The sequence below is a fragment of the Triticum dicoccoides genome, chromosome 2B, assembly GCF_002162155.2.
Source record: "Triticum dicoccoides isolate Atlit2015 ecotype Zavitan chromosome 2B, WEW_v2.0, whole genome shotgun sequence".
NCBI lineage: Eukaryota > Viridiplantae > Streptophyta > Magnoliopsida > Poales > Poaceae > Triticum > Triticum dicoccoides.
Genome location: NC_041383.1, coordinates 76,256,628 through 76,276,850, shown reverse-complemented (window position 1 = coordinate 76,276,850; position 20,223 = coordinate 76,256,628). Strand labels below are relative to the sequence as shown.

Sequence of the window (20,223 nt, the reverse complement as noted above, 5' to 3'; positions counted from 1 at the left end):
ATCTCAGCACAGCTCATCTTCGGGAGACCTTTGTCCGGAGATGATGGAGAGCGAAACGCCTCCATCTGCCACCCCATCGCACGGGGCGGACGACCCTGAGGTGTCGTCGCGGAGGGTCTCCCCGAGTCCGGCGGGGCCGGAGAGTTCGGCACCCATTGGAGTACAACCGGTGGAGCTGCAGGATTTGCTTAAGAGGGCGTCCATCTCAGAAGATCACCGCACATTAATGGGCAATGTGATTGAGAGGATCTCGTCCGCCGAAAGCGGGTTGTATGAGGCCGTCGGAAGTTTACTGACGGGATTTGAGGTATGCAAAAAATGACATACCTGTTGACAGTTTTGCACATGAAGTGCGCCCTGTATAGTAGCCCCTGAGACTTGGTATGCTGTCGAAAACGGCAGCGTGCCTAGGATCATAATCTCAGTTATTAGTTGTCGCCTTTCTTATGCAGGTGGTGGAACATACGGTGGCCAGCCGGACGGATGGATTCGCCGAGCTGAAGAAGCAACTCGACGCTGCAGATGCGGACATCTCGCTGGTCAATAAACGACTTGATGAGTCACAAGGTATGTGATTGCGCCGCGGTCGCTTAGTAAGGGAGCTGATGCCCATTCCTTACAAGTTGTATGCTTGATGCAGATGGTGCTGCTGTTATGGAAGACCTTCGAGCAGAACTTGCTCGGGCCAAGGAGCAAGCCAGAAAAAGCGAGGCGGCTGCCTTGAAGGCAGCGGAAGAGCTAGAAGCCGAGAAGGCTACTCACTGCCGAAGCAGGGAGGAGATGGCCGGAATGGCCATGAAATTAAAAGTTGCTACCGACCGCCTGGAGGTTCTAGAAGGAGAACACCGAGCGAAGCAAGAGGACCTGAAGAAGGCCGATGCCGAAGCCAAGGATGCCCGTAGTGCGATGCGGGCTATGAAGGAGGAACTGCGTCAGGTCGGAGACATTGTGGCTGAAAAGCCCTTTATGCTGCGTAGGAAGTTCACGGATCCGAAGTATGCTCAGCTGGGCCTATTGTACGATGCGGAGGATCCTTATCTGGACTTGGCGGCGAGTGCGGCTGACGCTGTCGTGCACTTTCGAAGCCAGGAGGATCATGAAATGGAAGAGCTTTTCTGGTCTCAATTCCATAGTTCGGAGCGTCCACTTCTGTTGAGTGATCGGCTGGTTGAGTGGGCTGAGCTGAATAGATTGTCCGGACTGGCCATGACGGATGTTGTAACTCATCTGTGGCCGAAAAGTCCCAAGCCGAAGAGTTATTTTGGCTTGTTGCAGCAATTCCTTGGGGCAGTGCCGCATATTAAGGCGATGAAGCGGTCGGCATGCATAGAAGGTGCGCGGATGGCTCTCGCCCGTGGTAAAACATACTGGGTGGAGATGGATGCCACCGCTGTTGCATCCCGGGGTTCAGACAAAAGCCGATTCCCCACCGAGCATTACTTTGAGGAAGTCCTGCAGGGCGCTCGTATAATAGAGTCGCAGTGCTCGAAAGATGTTATGTTTGAATGACATGTATGATTTCTAAGATCATGTTTATAATGCGATGACTTTTTATACTTGTGTGTTCAAGTATTGAACTATCTCCTGTGCGGCTGTATATGTATGTATAATCTGAAAGATGACAGTCTTTGGCTTCAGCCCCCACGCACATGGTGCGGGGGTGTTTGCAAAAAGAAAAACGCTTTTTCACACTTAATCCAACGTCTTGGTCCTTTTAAGGAGGTGATAGCATAGCAAACTAGGCAACCGGACTATAATGCTTTATCACTTTCACCTAGCCATAGGAGCTCGAATGTGAGGCTACTATATAGCCCCTGATGGCACCGTGCTTCTCCGAACTTGGGGCGCGTATGTGCCTGACCGGGAAGCGGTCCTTCATCAAAGCGGAGGAATTCTAAACATTCCAATGGTCGATCGAGTGGTTGACCAGTCTCTCGCTATATCATGACAGTCAGTTTTCGGCTTTCTCTACTGAGGTGCTCTCCCGGCCGAACCGGGGCACAATCGCAGTAGTTCTCCTGGTGCCGCGTTAGCTGATGATACGGAACATAAGGCAGCAAAACATAGGAGCCGGGCAAACCCAACATTTGACCAAAGACATGATTCGGAGCTGATGCATATAAGGCCTAACTCGAGACGCCGAACACTCCCTGAGGTGTTCGGTCTTTATGATATCGGGCAGAATAAAGCCCTAAGCCCCTAGTGTCCAGGTACAGGCGGGAACTTCTGACGCGGCCGATGCCAAAACGCCAGCCTCCTCCTCGGCTCTGGTAGGAAACCGGGGGATGTGTATCAACAAGAGACAGTAAGAAAGGTTTACGCAGGGTCTTAATCTGAAAAGAATCCTTGCAACGGGTCCCTACTGCACGTCTGCGCCTGTGTCTCCGTTGTGCTGTATCCTGACGGGTGTAGCACGTGCTTCATCTGTAAAAGAGAAGGACTTAGTTTCTAAGAAATATCGTGCAAAAATTGTATTAAAATAAAGTATAATTTGGAAGATGAAGAAAGTTGAGCTTTATTAGCTTTCATCATTTATGCGTGTGGCCCCCTAAAAAAGGGGGTATGCGGCTGGGAAGCCCCTTGTTAAGTTACGCCGGACTCGTCTAACCATGTCTGAGGTCTAGATGACCTGTTTTTAGGGGCTTTGACCTGCAAGGTCGGAATAATGTGTGGCTGTCTAGGCAGCCGCACATTCTCCGTGGTCGAGAGACACCTGGAGTTTTAAGAATATGCCACGTGGGCCGGGCATTTTTAAGCGTAAGAGACGCGTAATTAAAGCAGGCGAAAGCTTCGCGCCCCAGTAGCGCTTAAGGGCTACTGTTAAATGGGGCGATGGAGAGTGAGCTTTTCGCGATGGAGGTTGTCGGATGAACCGAACACGACCTCTAGTGGTACAGAGCCTGTAAAATTGGCTTAAAAGGCCTGGCATCACTCCTTTGAAGGAAGTGCTGCTATAGCGAATTTTGGTGGGTTCTATCCCCAGTCTGCGGACGGTGTCCTGGTATAGCAGGTGCCGCGCTGCGTGTTATCACGTGAAGTGAGTTCACTGTTTTGACTTCTAGTGGGAAAGTCTTTTGGTTTCCGGAGCGCTGCTTTTGGGTTTCGTCACTTTCACTTGGTGTGTCGAGCCCCTTGTGTTCGGCGTTAAGTCGGCCGGACTGCTTGAAGACCCAACAATCTCTGTGGGTATGGTTTGTAGGCTTCCCAGAGGTACCATGTATTTGGCACACCTGTCCAGAATCTTGTTTAGGTTGGATAGCTCGTCACTGTTGTCCTTGAGGGGCAGTGTTTTGTTGTTCGGCCGAGAGCTTTTGAATCCGGCGTTGACCGCCGTACTATTTGGGCAATTTTCCTTATTCTGGCGCTGATCTTTTCTGCATCGTGATTTTCCATTTCCATCCCTGATTTCAGATGTACTCGGGTCGCTGGTGCTGCATCTAGCCAGCCAGCTGTCTTCCCCTGCGCAAAAGCGTGTCATGAGGCTTGTTAGTGCGGCCATTGTTCTTGGTTTTTCCTGGCCGAGGTGTCTGGCGAGCCATTCGTCTCGGACGTTGTGTTTAAAGGCTGCTAAGGCTTCAGCGTCCGGATAGTCGACTATTTGGTTCTTTTTAGTGAGGAACCTGTTCCAGAATTTGCGTGCTGATTCTCCGGGCTGTTGAGTTATGTGACTTAAATCGTCTGCATCTGGAGGCCGGACATAAGTCCCCTAAAAATTTGCTCGAAACGCATCCTCAAGCTCTTCCCAACTTCCAATCGTATTTTCTGGGAGGCTTTTAAGCCAATGTCGAGCCGGCCCTTTGAGCTTGAGGGGTAGGTATTTTATGGCATGGAGATCGTCTCCTCTTGCCATATGTATGTGTAGGATATAATCCTCAATCCAGACTCCGGGGTCTGTTGTTCCGTCGTATGCCTCTATGTTTACGGGTTTGAATCCCGCTGGAAATCCATGATCTAGTACCTCGTCGGTAAAACATAGTGGGTGTGTGGCGCCCCTGTATTTGGGTGTGCCGTTGTCTTCAAATGCTCGGCTGGTTGTGTTACTTCCTGGGGTCTTCTTTTTTGGCCCATAAATAGACCTGGCCGGGTTATCCTTTTTCAGAGGATCTTTATGCTGACCGTGTGCCGGCTTGAGTGCGGCGCCCCTTGTTGCTCTTGGCCTGTCATCTGGTCGTCTATCCGGCCAGGCGGCTTCTTTCTTTTTTGACTGCGGGGGCTCTAAGGCCTCCTCGTCAAATTCGGGCAACAGCTTGCGCTTCGGGTAGCTCTTTGTCTGGTGACTAGTGCCATATTTATCTGCGGTGTTGAGTACTTTGCTCCATCTCATTCTGAGTGCGTCCTCCGCTGTTTTGAGTTTCCGCTTTTGCTTCTTCAAACTTCTTGCAGTGGCGACGAGCCTGTTATGGAGATTCCTATGCTCTGGTGATGTGAGATCATCTTCGCCGGGGATGGGTTGCTTGTCCGGTTCATGTCCGGCTGGCTGCTTGTTGACGTGTGCGTCGTCCACTGCTTCACCCTGCTCTAGGGCCGGGTCCATATGGGTACCATTTTTGTCGATGCCGGTCTTCGGGCGGCGCTTGCGTCGCTGCTTTGTTTGTCTGTTGGGGGAGTTGTCCTTCGCCACGTCCCATTTTTCCTCATTGTCGCTTCCTTTTGGTGTGTCCACCATGCATACGTTGTGGGATGGAGTGGCTTTCCTGCGCCCGTTAGGCGCTGGTTTTTGGTCGTCCCCGGCATCGTCGTCCATACCGTCGATGTCCTCGGAGTCGTAGTCTAGCATGTCAGTTAAATCGTCGACAGCGGCTACCAAGTGGATGGTGGGTGGGCTTTGAATTTCTTCATCGTCCGCATCCCAGCCGTCCTGACCATAATCTGGCCAGGTCTCTCCCGATAACGAGAGGTATTTTAGCGAACTCAAGATGTCGTCGAAAGGTGAGTGTTGAGAGACGTCCGCTGCGGTGAACTCCATGATCGGCGCCCAGTCGGATTCGATCGGGGCGGGCGCGGGAGGTTCGGAGTCCGGCGAGGAGTCCGGCACCTTGGAGTCACGAGCTTTATGAGGGACGAAGTCAGTGTTCGGCTCTATCGCCGTAGAGGTTGCAGCCCACGAGGCGGTGTCTAGGCATACATCCTCGATCTGCGGAGCTGGCTCCGAATTGAAGATCGGAGTGGTTTCGAGTGCGGCCTCCAGGGTACTGTCCGGCGGCAGAGCTAAATCATGCCAGACGTGACAGTGCGGCACGCTCGGCTGTGGCTCAAATCCGTCGATGATCAAGTCCCCGCGGATGTTAGCCGTGAAGTCCAAACTTCCGAATCTGACCTGACGGCCCGGGGCGTAACTTTCGACCTGCTCAAGATGGCCAAGCGAATTGGCCCGCAGTGCAAAGCCGCCGAATACGAAGATCTGTCCGGGGAGGAAGGTCTCACCCTAGACGGCGTCGTTGATGATGATCGAAGAAGCCATCGAGCCTATCGGTGACGACACAGAGGAACTCTCAATGAAAGCACCAATGTCGGTGTCAAAACCGGCGAATCTCGGGTAGGGGGTCCCGAACTGTGCGTCTAGGCGGATGGTAACAGGAGACGAGGGACACGATGTTTTTACCCAGGTTCGGGCCCTCTTGATGGAGGTAATACCCTACGTCCTGCTTGATTAATATTGATGATGTGGGTTACAAGAGTAGATCTACCACGAGATCAAGGAGGCTAAACCCTAGAAGCTAGCCTATGGTATGATTGTTGTTCGTCCTATGGACTAAAGCCATCCGATTTATATAGACACCGGAGAGGGCTAGGGTTACACAGAGTCGGTTACAATGGTAGGAGATCTACATATCCGTATCGCCAAGCTTGCCTTCCACGCCAAGGAAAGTCCCATCCGGACACGGGACGAAGTCTTCAATCTTGTATCTTCATAGTCTTGGAGTCCGGCCGATGATGGTAGTTCGGCTATCCGGACACCCCCTAGTCCGGGACTCCCTCAGGAAGGCAAGGGGGGTGCCCCTCCTTCCTTGTCCTATTCGGACTCAGGGGGAGGGGGCGCGGCCTGCCCTGGCCGGCCGCCCTCTCTCTCCACTAGGGCCCATCGAGGCCCATTAGTTCCCCCGGGGGTTTCGGTAACCCTCCGGCACTCTTGTTTTATCCGAAACTTCTCCGGAACACTTTTGGTGTCCGAATATAGTCGTACAATATATCAATCTTTATGTCTCGGCCATTTTAAGACTCCTCGTCATGTCTGTGATCACATCCGGGACTCTGAACAATCTTCGATACAACATATCACATAAACTCATAATACCAATCGTCATCGAACGTTAAGCGTGCGGGCCCTACGGGTTCGAGAACTATGTAGACATGACCGAGACATGTCTCCGGTCAATAACCAATAGCGGAACCTGGATGCTCATATTGGTTCCTACATATTGGTTTGACCGATAAAGATCTTCATCGAATATGTAGGAACCAATATGAGCATTCAGATTCTGCTATTGGTTATTGACCGGAGATGTGTCTCAATCATGTCCACATAGTTCTTGAACCCGTAGGTCCGCACGCTTAACGTTCGATGATGATTTGTATTATGAGTTATGTGTTTTGGTGACCGAAGTTTGTTCGGAGTCCCGGATGAGATCACAGACATGACGAGGAGAGTCTCGAAATGGTCGAGACATAAAGATTGATATATTGGAAGGTTACATTCGGACGCCGGAATGGTTTCGGGAAGTTTCGAATAAATTTCGGAGTACAAGGAGGTTGTCGGAACCCCCCGGGATGTTATTGGGCCTACATGGGCTTTAGTGGAGAGAGGAGGTAGCGGTCGGGAGGTGGCGCACGCACCCCCCTATCCAAACCGAATTGGACTAGGGGTGGGGGGGGGGGCTTTCCTTCTCCCTCTTGCTCTCTTCCTTCCTCCTTCTCCTACTCCGGAAAGGAAGGGGGAATCCTTTCCTACTAGGACTGGGAGTCCTAGTAGGACTGCTCCCTTTGCGCGCCCCCTCTAGGCCGACCGCCTCCTCCCCCCTCCTTTATATATGGGGGTGGGAGGCACCCCAAAGGCACACCAAGATTTCTCTTAGCCGTGTGCGGTGCCCCCCTCCATAGTTTACACCTCCGGTCATATCATCGTAGTGCTTAGGCGAAGCCCTGCGTGGATCACATCACCGTCATCACGCCGTCGTGCTGACAAAACTCTCCCTCGACCCTCTTCTGGATCAAGAGTTCGAGGGACGTCATCGAGCTGAACGTGTGCTGAACTCGGAGGTGCCGTACGTTCGGTGCTAGATCGGCTGGATCGTGAAGACGTTCGACTACATCAACCGCGTTAACATAACGCTTCCGCTTTCGGTCTACAAGGGTATATGGACACACTCTCCCCCTCTCGTTGTTATGCATCTCCTAGATAGATCTTGCATGATCGTAGGAATTTTTTTGAAATTGCATGCTATGTTCCCCAACACTTTATTGATCCACACTCAGGCCAATGGGATGAAATGCTAATTAGGGATAATTTTTCACCTGTGGATGTTCATCGAATATTGCAAATACCCCTACATGTACAAGGTATAGATGATTTTGTGGCATGGAATTATACAAGGTCGGGAACATTTTCTGTCAAGTCTTCTTATCACAGGGAGTTTGAACATCAATTTGGAGGCAGACTAGTGCGACCGGATGGCCAAGGTAACGCCCAGATCAACCCCATATGGAAGACTAATTGGAACCTATGTATCCCTGGAAAGATCAAGCACTTCGCCTGGAAGGTTCTTCGCGGCTCTCTTCCTTGCTATGGAATTTTGACTGGGCGCCATGTCCCATGTGCTACGCAATGCCCAATTTGTCGGGTGGGGCATGAAGATATTCAACACTGTCTTTTCACCTGTCGTAGAGCAAGAGATGTCCAGAGAGCTTTGGGACTGAGTGAGACTGCGCGGCACGCAGTGGCTCAAGATAGATCAGGATCGATCACGCTGGAGGTGTTAGCCAGGACGGAAAGAGGCTCAACTGAGGTACCAAATCCTGAACTGCTAATGGTGGCGGCCTGGGATATATGGTGGCAAAGGCGAGAGTTCATCAAAGGAGAAACCATTCAAACGCCAGAACGAACAACGATTTCTATATGAGTACTTGCGACTAATTATTTCAGAGCATAGAGTCAAAAGCATACGAATCGGAATGGTGATTTCATGTGGAAGAAGCCTAGTAGGGGGCCTGTCAAGATAAATGTGGATGCATCTTTTTCGCAACAGATTGGATGTAACAGCGTGCAAGTGGAATCAGACTGTAGCTTTGCAATGGACGCGATCAAACAACCAGACAATTACCTAGGACTTGTTGCTGCATTATTGGCAGAGTGCCAAGACTTATCAACTGATTTTGCGAAGTGATCTTCACACACCGCTTCAGAGAAGCGAATGCTACGGCAGATGAACTAGCTAGATATTGCTATAGTACTAAATCGTCTAGTGTTTGGGATGAGTCTATCTCTGATTTTATTTCTCACTTGCATGACTTATCTATTGCTTGAGAAATAAAGTCGTTTTTCCTGTAAAAAAGAACTTGACACTTGTTCTTCAACGAACGGGGCAGAAAATAAACAATTGATGACTTCCAGTATTTATTGAAGTGGTCGTACTCAAGATGCACACGTTGTCTCCCTTCCTTTCTGAAATTAACTGACCGCTTGCTCACATGTGTCGTCCTCCTTGTCACGTTTCATCGTCCACCATGCTTTGTTTGTGTACCGCTTTCGACACACGTACCGAGTTTGTTGGACTGAAATCTGAGTGTTGTACCTCCACGAGCAAAAGCAAAGTTTCCCCCAATATGTTCCTCTTTTTTTTTCTCTATGCATAAATCACCGCTTCACTGCGCAAACAACACTGAACCAAACCAAGGCATGTAATGTGCATACACGTTTCTATGTGGCGAGTACAATATGGTACATCTGCTACAAATATTCCTGGACGCATGGTTAGAGCATCCATAGCCGGTCACTGTCCGCGGACGCGTTCGGTCACGTCTGCAGGCGTTTGAGGGGTCCGATTTGCCAAGTCCGATTATAGATGCTCTTATTTACACCAACTAACAAAGTTTCTGTGCGCTAGGCTAGTATAAAAGCCTGAGAAGTTTTCTGCAAATGTGAAGCAAAGTGACGGGGGTAGATTTTAATAATACTCCAAACTTATCTCGTGCGTTAGATACAAATCGGATGGTTAGAAATGACGGATGACAGATACATCACCATCATCAACTCAGTCATTTGTAAGAGTAGCCAAGAAAAATTACAAAATAGTGGTAGTAATACAGCCGATGGATATGCTGCATTTTTCTCCGAGGTGGACGATGGATATACTCCAAGGTGTCTCCAAGGGAACGCGCACACGAAACCCCACTCCCGTGCGCAGCAGCCGGGGCCCACCGGTCAGCCAGCGCCCTTCCTTCCCCTAACTCCCCTAGCCCGTCCCCCCTCATATAACCGCGCCCCCGCCGCCGCCTCCCTCGGCTCCTCTCACATCACCGTCGCCCACCCCCCGCCTCGCCGCCATGGAGCCCTCCCCGCCCTACGCGCTCCACCTGGCCGTCGCGGCGCTCGTCGGCGCCACCTTCGCCGCCGCGTCCGCCTACTACATGCACCGCAAGACCCTCGACCAGCTGCTCCGCTTCGCCCGCTCCCTCGACCGCGACCACCGCCGCCGCGCCCGCCTGCTCCCCGACGGCGCCGAGGACAGCGACTGCGACCGGGAGGACGCGGAGGAGGAGGACGACGGCCCTCCCCCGCACCGGGACCACGATCGCCGCACCCTCCCCATCCCGCCGGGGCTCCCGCCGCTCCACACCGGCCGAGAGGGTACGCGCCGCCCTCCTGATTCCTGCATCCCCGCCCTATGCCATGTGATCGGCGCGGTATGTGCGCGCTTGCGGTAGTGCGAGGCATCGATTGTTCACAAGCCTGATCCCGTCCGCGTGATTTGTTCAGTAGTTCAGTGCGCTAGGATGCAGTTCGTCAGTGGCGGTGATTTTTTTTCCCGACCAATAGTGGTGTTAGCGTTGGCCGGTTTAATTTATCCATTCCATTGTGGCCCAGTACTCACCACTTACCTAGGTCCTATTCGCATACCGTACACTTCAGATTTATGTAGGATTTCAGCTTTGGCAGAACTTGAGATGCTCCAAACTATGCATCTGGGAAATGTGTCCAGCCCAGTAACTTAAATGAGCTCTTTTCGGTGTTTCCAAATATGGTTTCGCGTGTAGTGATGAAACAATAGAAACAGACACAGTAGTGTATAGTGTGTATTGTGACATGGCCTCACTTGCAGTTTTGAGCATTGAACACCAGCAAACATGTTTTGTAACAGCTGTAATCTGCAAGACATTTCACATGACGTTTCATGCTAATTTTGGCCTTTTTTACCACTCACTCAGGCAAGCCCACTATATCTCCAGCTGCGAACAAAAGAGTTGGGTCTCTGGTTAGACCAACGACACCAAAATCCTCTGTTCCTGCTGTCAGCACATTTGAGAGCATCGAAGATTCAGACGAGGATGTTGATCTTGAGCCGGACTCCAAAAATGATGATGCTGTTTACGTTGGCACAAATGGGGCTATTGTAAGTGCAAGATGCATATGCTTTGACAAGCAGTGCTTGCTGCTTACTTTTGTAGATAATTTGTTTTCTGAATGACAACATGTTGGGTTTGTAAGGATCTTCACTTTCATTGTTATTAAGTGAATCTTTGAATGGAAACATGTCTACCAACACAACTTTATGAGGTTTACTTCCTTGTATATAGGTATAAGGTATTGGTGTGAGTCATATGAATTAATCAAGAAAAGCTTGTAAGGTTAAGTTGCATGTAGCTCACACACTAAATTGTTTTTTCTTTAGAGTTTAGATATGTATTTCTCTGCAACCTTTTTGTTGTATTTCCTCAAAATTCATGCTTAGAAACAACTTTCTACTTGCAAATATACCTTAGTTATGTCTGTACTTGATAGACTAACATTGTTTTAAATTTCACAGGGATCAGACCCGGTTCCTGTTAAAGCGGATCAGAATGGGGACATACCATCAACGAGCATGATTAGATCTCACAGTGCAACTGGCAGTCTCCATGGGATCCAGCTAAATCCAGTAGCAGCTGATATACTTCGAAAGGAACCTGAGCATGAAACTTTCAGTAGGATCAATATTACAGCTGTTGGTATGCTTTTTTCTCCTTATGTCTGTTTGTTCAGTAATTTTGGGCCAATGTTGATTGTCTCATTATATCTTTCAGCTTTGTTGTTTTCGAACATCACTGTTCAGTGCATGCCATCTTTGCCCATAACTTTATCTATATATAGTATCAGCTTGATTGTGTTGATCTCGATCACTAGAATAAAATCTATTATAGCTAGTGTTCTTTGCTTACATGTTGCTACTCTTGTACTTATTCTTGATTTTGCCTCAGAAACTCCTTCTCATGATGAAATTGAAGCGTACAAAGTTCTTCAAAAATGTCTTGAGCTACGAGAGAAGTACATCTTCAGAGAAGAAGTTGCTCCATGGGAGAAGGAAATAATAACTGATCCTAGTACCCCCAAACCTAACCCAAACCCGTTCAACTATGAACATCAGACCAAAACTGAAGTAAGTGCATTTCTCTAGGTATGCATATAGTGACTGGCTACACATATATCTGCTTTCCTTTTCCCTAAAATATTGTTTTTCCTTCTTTCAGCATCACTTTGAAATGGTTGATGGTGTTGTTCATCTGTACCCCAGTAAAGATTGTGAGTGAAAAACCATTTCATTTCTTCTAGTTTCTTGTGATTTTCTTAGTTTGGTGCATGTTGATCATCACATTGTCTTTGTTGATGCAGCTAAAGAAAGACTGTTTCCTGTTGCTGATGCTACCACCTTCTTTACTGATATGCATTATATCCTTCGTGTATTGGCTGCTGGGGATATTCGAACTGTCTGTCATCACCGTTTAAATCTTCTAGAGCAAGTAATTCTTTTGAACTTTGTTCCTTTCAAACATTTGCTCTATTGTTGCCTGCATATATTGAATGTGTTCCAGACTGGCCTGTGAAGCTAGCTTGATTTATAAATCTCATTGAGAACTTGATGATGTCGCATGCGCAAGCTATTGTATTCTGTACATTGACCTCTGTTTACATGCTTGTGTAATTTCAGAAATTTAATCTTCATTTGATGGTCAATGCCGATAGAGAGCTGCTTGCTCAGAAAGCTGCACCACACAGGGACTTCTACAATGTCAGGAAGGTTGATACTCATGTTCATCACTCTGCATGCATGAACCAGAAGCATCTTTTGAGGTTTATTAAGTCAAAATTGAAGAAAGAACCAGATGAGGTACATCCACTTTCTTCTTGCCTAGTTGTTGTTGTTGTCTCACGTAGCAATAAACCTGAGACATAACGTCCTCCACTTGACCTATGCTCCAAAATTTCATTTATGTAGGTTGTGATTTTTAGAGATGGGACCTATTTGACTCTTAAGGAGGTGTTCGAGAGTTTGGACTTGACTGGGTAACTGAAATCTTTATCTAATGGTGCTGTTATTTATCTTCTTGTTACGTTTTTGTAGTGACCCGTTTACTCTCTCATAGGTATGACCTCAATGTCGATCTCTTGGACGTGCATGCTGATAAGAGTACATTTCACCGTTTTGACAAGTTCAATCTGAAATATAATCCATGTGGCCAGTCTCGCCTCAGGGAGATCTTTCTTAAGCAGGACAACCTTATTCAAGGTGCACATATGTTTTGTCTTGTTGCCTGTGTAACGTTAATCACTATACTCCCTTTTTCATTTCTCTTATTTCAGCTCTTATACTACTGTTAAACTTATATCCGGCATTAGGATCACCGCCAACATAGGCTGCACGGACAATTTTGTTAACTATTATCCTGTCTTATTACTAGGTCGCTTCCTCGCTGAATTAACTAAAGAAGTGTTTGCTGACCTTGAAGCAAGCAAATATCAGGTGATTTCTTCTTTCTTTATTGTTTTTTCGAGTGTTAGAAATAGTTCTTTTCATATTTTTAATTTTTAATGCGGAAATATTGGCTACTCATGTACAAGCAGTGTTTGCACACTGATCTAGCCCTTTTTTTTTGCTATATGGCTCTGGCTAATGCTCATACTCCAATTATCTTTATCAGATGGCTGAGTATCGAATATCTATTTATGGGAGAAAGAAAAGTGAGTGGGATCAGATGGCAAGTTGGATAGTGAATAACGAGTTGTACAGCGAGAATGTTGTTTGGTTAATCCAGGTAACGCTCTCTGTTGTCCTCTTCAGTATTTCCGACCTTTTAATTTCTATATTTTCTCTAACATATTCATTAATCAACGTATATTCTTTGTCTAAACCGGACTGGAACATAAATCACCTGTTGCATTTAACCTTTTTCTTTACCAGAGTAGTTGCACTGATGTGTTGTTTAATTTTCTCTGCAGATTCCTCGGATTTACAATGTATACAGGGAGATGGGCACGATTAATTCATTCCAGAACCTCCTTGACAACATTTTTCTTCCACTTTTTGAAGTAACTGTTGATCCTGCTTCACATCCTCAGCTGCACGTTTTCTTAGAACAGGTCAGTGGAAGCACTTTATATATTTGTTACTTGTCTGCGTTATGTTGATGTGGCTTTTAACACTAATCTAGTCATCTTGCAACACTAATCTAGTCATCTTGCAATTGTATGAAATAGAAAAGCAACTGACTTGTATGTCTTATTAAAGAAAAATTTATTGACCAATGCTTGAAAGATCAATCTTGTTCTCCACTTTAGTAGAAAAAGTGTGGACAATCTTGAGAAAGTTACCGGCATGCAGTATAAAATCCATTAGTCAGCAGAATACTTTTCCAAATTTCCTCCACTAAGAGGGCCCTTCCAAGCTCCGTGCATTGACGATATTATTCTCTTGTAGACCACTCATGACATTTTTCTCCAGCCATTGTTATTTCTCATGCTATTATCTTCAGGTTGTTGGTTTAGATTTGGTGGATGATGAAAGCAAACCAGAAAGGCGCCCAACAAAACACATGCCAACACCTGAGCAATGGACTAATGTTTTCAATCCAGCCTATGCATATTATGTGTACTATTGCTATGCTAACTTGTACACACTCAATAAGGTAATAACAGTTTCCACCCAGATCTCCTGCTGTCTTTATTTAATAAAAAACTGAAAAGTAACACAGAGAGATCATTTTGTATGCAGCTTCGTGATTCCAAGGGCATGACAACAATCAAACTTCGTCCACACTGTGGAGAGGTATACCCATACTGCATGATCTGTACATTTATACATTGGACTTGAACACATTGTCTTAATGATTTCTTGTCTTCAGGCTGGCGATATTGATCATCTTGCTGCAGCATTTCTCACTTCTCACAATATTGCTCACGGGGTGAATTTAAAGAAGTCCCCTGTCCTCCAGTACTTGTACTATCTTGCTCAGGTCAGCAGTGTCATTTTCTATATATATTTTCAGGACATTATTCAGAAGAAACTAATCATATTTCTTTGCCTGCAATCAGATTGGTCTTGCAATGTCTCCTTTGAGCAACAACTCATTGTTCATTGACTACCACCGGAACCCTTTCCCAACATTTTTCTTAAGAGGCCTGAATGTCTCCCTCTCAACTGACGACCCTCTGCAAATTCACCTAACAAAAGAACCTCTGGTTGAAGAATACAGTGTTGCTGCTTCGGTAAATTCCTTTGCTCCCCTCCCACTATGTGCTCTGTTCCGTGCCCACTCGGATCTGCCTAATTCTTGATCGACCGTTACTTGTGGCAGCTGTGGAAGCTTAGTTCATGTGACTTGTGTGAAATAGCCAGGAATTCTGTGTACCAGTCCGGTTTCTCTCATAGGCTGAAGGTATGCATTGTACATTCATTTGCCAGTTTCCTCTGTTCTTACATAACCCAACTCATGGACTCCCTCTAAGCTCTGGCCTTTCTTTTTCTTTTTATCTAGTCACACTGGATTGGTAGAAACTACTATAAAAGATGTCCCGACGGCAATGACATCCACCAGACAAATGTTCCTCACATTAGGATTGAATTCCGACACAACGTATGTACTTCACACCTTTTCTGCTTGCGTTATCTGATCTTCTTTTTTTCTCGTGCTTGCGAGTTTGGTTTGTTCCGTTGATAATTGCCTTTGTGATTGGACCCGCAGATTTGGAAAGACGAGATGGAGCTGATACATTTCGGAAATGTTAAGCTGCCAGAAGAAACCGACAGATGAAGATTTTGCGGCAGTTTTCAAGGCCCACGCGCTCCAGGCATGGCACCCCGTTTTCTGGGCTTTGGGAGAAGGAAGCAAACCTATTATGCAATCTGTGAAAGAGAAGAAAAGTGCCCCAAGTACCTTTTCGATGAGTCTTTTACTCCTGTTGCTTGTATAGGCAAATATTAGCATGGAAGGATGAGGAGGAAGACGCTCTAGGATTTCAGTGGAACATACATCAGATCTGTCGTCGCTCGCTCAATACATCAAATTAGTGACCATCAGAATAAAATTGTATCTTTGCTTTTATACGGATGTTTTACAGCATGTTTGATCTGATTTTTGTGAGAGATTCACCGGTTATTTCTGTTCGAACAGGACTAGTATTTGATATCATAAGTTGCAGCCTCTGTCCCACAATATAAGATATTTCACACATGTTTTGAGCAGATATTAGGCTGGTCATAGTGGAAGTAATATAGATAGTAACATAGATGCCACATAAGCAAAAAGGATGATGTGGCAAGTAGTTAATGAGGAGAGAGGCAAATAGAGTAACATAATATGTTACCATCACATAGCGGTTTCCAATGCATAATGAGTCTACAAAGTAATAAATGAAGGCAACTATGTTACCACACCTATGACACTATCCACTATGAAGGTAGTAACATAGACTAGTAACATATGTATGTTACTAGTCTAAGTTACTCCCCACTATGACCAGCCATAGTTACCACACCTATGACACTATCCACTATGAAGGTAGTAACATAGACTAGTAACATATGTATGTTACTAGTCTAAGTTACTCCTCACTATGACCAGCCTTAGTGTATGTTTGGTGTCGGTTAGGGTTGTTTTCTGCGCATGTGCTGTAGGCCCGGCCGCTGTTTGGCCACGCCGTGCCTGCGAGCGTAAAGCCGCGGGCAGAAGATTCAACTGGACCGCTTGGAACAGGCCCCTCTTAATTATGAGGATCTCCGGGGTGATGCAAGCTGGCCGCTCCCATCCGAGAACTCACAAATGCTATGCTATGCTAGTGCCAGTGGTGGCCACTGCTGCCCCCACCCCTCACTCATTACACGTGGTGACAGGCCACATTGCCGCCAGCATCATACCCATGTTGGTGTCTCAAACAAAACTCAATAGAAGTAGGATGATGTTGCAGCCATGACGCTCGTTAGGAAATGATGAGACATTGGTTACAAAATGATGATTGCGTATATTTATTCATGATGGGGACTTGCCGGAGAAACTGACTTCACGTCATCTGTGTTCTTCGTGGGGTATCCGTTCTCGACATACTACCTTGTCCCCCATGGGTGAAAAACAGGAATAATGATCCAACTACTAGTAGTAGTAGTGGTTAATCAGATCGGTGGCCCCTATTACTTTTTCACCTTTCATCATCGTGCCACACCATCCAAACACACATTTGCGAGCCTCTCGTGCTTCTACAAAAGAATTACTTACTCACAGATTGACAACAGATTGGTTGATTACACAAAGAAAAAAGATAGAGAACCCGGAGACAAAAAGAAGAAGATCAGTAGAGCACAACTGCTAATTAGGCTACGTGCTACGAAGACGGCGGCGACGACGACTGCAGTAGAGGCTGCGCCGGCGGCGGAGTTACGGCGACGATCTGGGCGTAGAGGAAGTGGTTCCAGGTGTCGGGGAGGCCCGGGAGGCACCAGTGGATGCAGTCGGCGTAGGTGCGCGGGTCGGCCTGCTGCTCGGGGGTCAGCAGCTTCCCCTGCCGCAGCGTGTGCACGGAGGTGTGCGCGTCCTTGCGGAACTCGGAGAGCGCGGTGATGTCGACGAGGTGCACCGGCACGCGGCGCATGGAGCGCAGCACCGCCTCCGCCGCGCCGTGCAGCCGCCAGTCGGTGCCGATGTAGAGCGGCCCCGTGTGATTGAGGATGGGCTGCGTCTCCATCGCGCACTTGATCGCGCCCGGGCCCCCGCCCCACGCGTCCGGCCTGCACGTCAAACAGAATTACATTCGTCAGCAAAACAGAGCATGCAATGCAAGGTGGGTGATGAGCTGAGATCCCCCCGCCGGCGCCGGCAATGGCGAGATCCAGGTGTTGTCGCTCATGATGCAGGTTAGGTTAGGCTAGGTTGCCATCGCCATGATTTGCCTCACACACACACGGGCTGCCAAGCACATGCTTGTTTGTTTCTTTTGCTTGCTTTTGGTGGAATGATGTTGTTCACGTGCTTGTCGATGCCATTTGCGTGTGTGTAGAATCATTATATGGTATTTTAAACAAGTTGACAGCCAAAATCGACCAAAACGGTACGGCACATCACATGAAGCTCAACTTGGTTTAAGCAGGCAACATGGTGTGATCTGCCTCTCTCCAGCGATCAAGCTGCACAGCTGTTCCGAACGTGGCTACTCCCTTGACGGACCCATTGTTTGGAACGTGGCTACTCGCTTGACGGACCCATCAACGGGGAAAGAAAGCGACGGAGGGGTCGCTGCTAAAGTGGGCTTGGACGGCTTCCCTTACTACTACCAGTAGTACTAACGTTCTTGGAGTAGGTTAGTGGGGACTGTCATGGAGAGATGCATGCATGCAGGCATTAATTTCACTATACTTATGCCAGTGCCAGTACGCGCACGCATTGATCACAAGCAGTCGGATGCACACTGCTCTGTGCGCGCCCATCACGGCTACACTCCGATGGATTTTGTGCTGGTTCTACGGATTTATGCCTCCCCTCCCTCCTGTGAAGTTTCTGGCTCTGGCACCGTGGTTGGTGCTGGAAGCTAACCTAATGTGAAGCACGTGCCACCCATTCGCTCAGTCAGAGATCAAGATTATTTACCCTTCACCCGTGGCCATGGTCAAAATCCCTTCCACAAGAAACCACTGCCCAAGATTTGTGCCATCACTAAACAAATTGGCAATACAATAGTCTAGTACCCCAAGGGGATTAGCACTGCCCGAGAAGCCTGTTTGTTTTGGAATCCCAGCCCCGCCCGTGACCGACGCCGCTACCAACCCAGAAGAAATCGCCGGAAAATGGGGAACGCAATCCACCATTTGCAATGAACAAGTTGGAAGTGCTAGTAGTACTGATCGAGAGCTGATGAGTGAGTGAGTGAGTGATTGAGTGACTTACACGCCGTGGTTGGGCGACATGCCCATGAAGAAGACCTTGGTCCGGCCGGGGTCGACGTGCCGGTCCACCCACTTGGCCCACGTCTTGAGCACCTCCTTGTACGCCACCGGCCGGTCCACCAGCGTGTACTTCTCCGGCATCGCCCTCGGATTCTTCCTGCAACACCCATCACCATTCCATCATCTTCATCACTCACACCGATCTTCATCACTGGACCAAGCAGCAATGGCGGGAGTGGCACTCGGACGGACGGAGGACGGAGGGACTCACAGCACTTTCATCTCGAAGTTGTTGAGCCACCAGATGTAGGTGTTGAAGACGAGGAAGTGGGCGGCGCGCCAGTGCCGGGCGTGCTTGGCGATGGACCGCCACGCGATCACCCGGTCCGCCACGCTGTGCGCCTGCGGGTCGTCCGAGTTGGAGCTCACCAGGAACGGCGCCCAGTAGAACTCCACCGTCGCGTTGTACTCCGCCGCCCTGAACACGTTGAGCGACCCGTTGGGCCCGACGAACTTGGCCAGGGTTTTTTGGGCGCGCGACGGGATCGCCGACGACACCAGGCACACCATCGACTCCCACTGGTTCCGGTTCAGCGAGTCCCCCACGAACATCAGCCTCTTGTTCCGCAGCCGCTCCAACAGCGCCCGCGCGTCGAACCTGCAGCGAGATTTTTGAGTTGAGATCTGTACTTGGACTGATGAATTGAGTTGGGGATGGATGCGCGGCAATGGCGACGGTGGTCGTGGGCGGTACCTTGGGAGGTCGCAGGAGGAGGGCTGCCAGCGCCACCGCTGGTACGAGTCGTCGCGCCGGCCGTTGCGCATGCAGGTCACCTGCTCCGTCAGGAACTCGCACTCCGGCTCCCGGTACAGCGGCACCTGCGACGCCTCCGCGTCGTACGTCCACCACCCCTGGTACAGGTTGCACGCCGGCGGCTCCGGCGCCGCCACCGCTGCTCTGCTGCTGCTGCTGGTGGTGTTGCCGCCGCTGCTGGGACTGGGAGGAGGCGTGGTGGTCGCCGTCATGGCCGGGGCGGCGCGCTTGTCTGCTCTCGCGGGCGCATCCACCCTGTTGCTGTCGCTGTCGCTCGCTTTCCTCCCGCTCTCCACCTGCTCCACATGGCGACGCCGCTCCTCCACGTCGCTCCCCTCTTGCTGCTGCTGCTGGGGGCGGGAGTTGACCTCGTGGAGGAGGTGGAGGTCGGGGGCGGACCTGGCGCGCGAGGCCCCGGCGAGCGGGAAGTCCCCGGCGCCGGCGTCGGCGGCGATTGGGGCCTTGACGACGGCAGAGTCCTCGTTGTAGAGGAAGATGGCGACGAGGAAGATGGAGACGAGGAGGCCCGCGAGCGAGAGCGGCGCGCCGGGCCTGCGCGCGGGCGCCTCCTCCCCCTCCCCCTGCTTGGCGGCCGCCGGCGCCGCCGCGAACGGCGACTTCCTGCGCAGCATCGCCGCCGCTGCCGCCCCCGCCCTCCCCTTCGCCCCCGCCGCCAGCAAGAAGTCAGGCAGGCTCAAGCTCGCGTCTTTCCCCCGCAGAGATCGACCGACGCCTCCTCCTCCCGCTGGCGCGCCGGACAGGTGCGTCTGGGAACCGGAGATCAGCCGGGATCTCCTCGCCGCGGCCGGTAGTCGGGGAGGCGGATCGCTCCGGTCAGCGCCGGCGGCGGGCGCCCCCCTTGTGAACAGTACGGTACGGGCAGAGCGAGCGGAGGACCGTTGTGTGGTGGAATTGGGGGAGGACGAATGGGACGGGGGGCGGTGGGTCTCACATGACATGTAGCCATGGAGGGTGCTGGTGGTAGATTAGTGGTGATGGTAAGCTTGTTTC

At 49.5% G+C, this 20,223-nt stretch overlaps 2 protein-coding genes across 2 annotated transcripts; one reads left to right on the top strand and one right to left on the bottom strand.

The window, feature by feature from the left end:
* Positions 1 to 9,493: 9,493 nt before the first annotated feature.
* Positions 9,494 to 15,638, top strand: LOC119362227 (probable AMP deaminase). The gene is made up of 19 exons (XM_037627427.1): positions 9,494 to 9,844; positions 10,423 to 10,607; positions 11,022 to 11,202; positions 11,452 to 11,630; positions 11,722 to 11,773; positions 11,864 to 11,991; positions 12,180 to 12,359; positions 12,468 to 12,535; positions 12,616 to 12,758; positions 12,931 to 12,992; positions 13,171 to 13,284; positions 13,469 to 13,609; positions 14,002 to 14,154; positions 14,241 to 14,294; positions 14,371 to 14,481; positions 14,561 to 14,734; positions 14,824 to 14,904; positions 15,004 to 15,102; positions 15,211 to 15,638. The coding sequence occupies exons 1-19, from the start codon at positions 9,541 to 9,543 to the stop codon at positions 15,277 to 15,279; spliced, it is 2,478 nt and encodes an 825-aa protein (XP_037483324.1). The 5' UTR covers positions 9,494 to 9,540; the 3' UTR covers positions 15,280 to 15,638.
* A 986-nt stretch (positions 15,639 to 16,624) lies between these two features.
* On the bottom strand, positions 16,625 to 19,871 carry LOC119362229 (protein trichome birefringence-like 28). The gene is made up of 4 exons (XM_037627428.1): positions 19,153 to 19,871; positions 18,670 to 19,056; positions 18,400 to 18,555; positions 16,625 to 17,246 (listed from the first exon to the last, which is right to left on the bottom strand). The coding sequence occupies exons 1-4, from the start codon at positions 19,842 to 19,844 to the stop codon at positions 16,844 to 16,846; spliced, it is 1,638 nt and encodes a 545-aa protein (XP_037483325.1). The 5' UTR covers positions 19,845 to 19,871; the 3' UTR covers positions 16,625 to 16,843.
* Positions 19,872 to 20,223: the final 352 nt, after the last annotated feature.